Source organism: Alligator sinensis, unplaced genomic scaffold, assembly GCF_000455745.1.
Source record: "Alligator sinensis unplaced genomic scaffold, ASM45574v1 scaffold196_3, whole genome shotgun sequence".
Taxonomy (NCBI): Eukaryota; Metazoa; Chordata; order Crocodylia; family Alligatoridae; genus Alligator; species Alligator sinensis.
The window spans coordinates 650,848-651,213 of NW_005842264.1; the positions used below are offsets into that span (position 1 = coordinate 650,848).

The 366-nt window shown below is 68.9% G+C and overlaps 1 protein-coding gene across 1 annotated transcript in view; it reads left to right on the forward strand.

The window, feature by feature from the left end:
• The window catches only part of DLX5 (distal-less homeobox 5), a 3,400-nt gene that overhangs the window by 1,985 nt on the left and 1,049 nt on the right, over positions 1 to 366 (forward strand). Inside the window, exon 2 of the mRNA XM_025209019.1 lies at positions 41 to 318. Coding sequence (XP_025064804.1) covers positions 41 to 318 — 278 coding nt within the window. The remainder of the gene's footprint in view (positions 1 to 40; positions 319 to 366) is intronic.

Below are 366 nucleotides of genomic sequence, written 5' to 3' on the forward strand. Positions count from 1 at the left end.
TCGGCCCCCCGCTGCCCCGCTCTCTCCCGTTCCCGCGCAGAGAAGGAGGTGGCCGAGCCGGAGGTGAGGATGGTGAACGGCAAACCAAAGAAAGTTCGCAAGCCCCGGACTATTTATTCCAGCTTCCAGCTGGCTGCCTTACAGCGGAGGTTTCAGAAAACGCAGTACCTCGCCCTGCCCGAGAGAGCCGAGCTGGCCGCCTCCTTGGGACTAACCCAGACGCAGGTAAGAGGGAGCCCCGGCCCCTCGCCCCCCCGGCCCGATCCCCGCCCCGGGCTCCCGGCCCGGTCCCGATTGCCCGCCCGGCATTTGCCCGGCGTAGGGTCGCCGCTCCCCGCTCTGTTTGCTCGGGGGGGGCTCCGGATA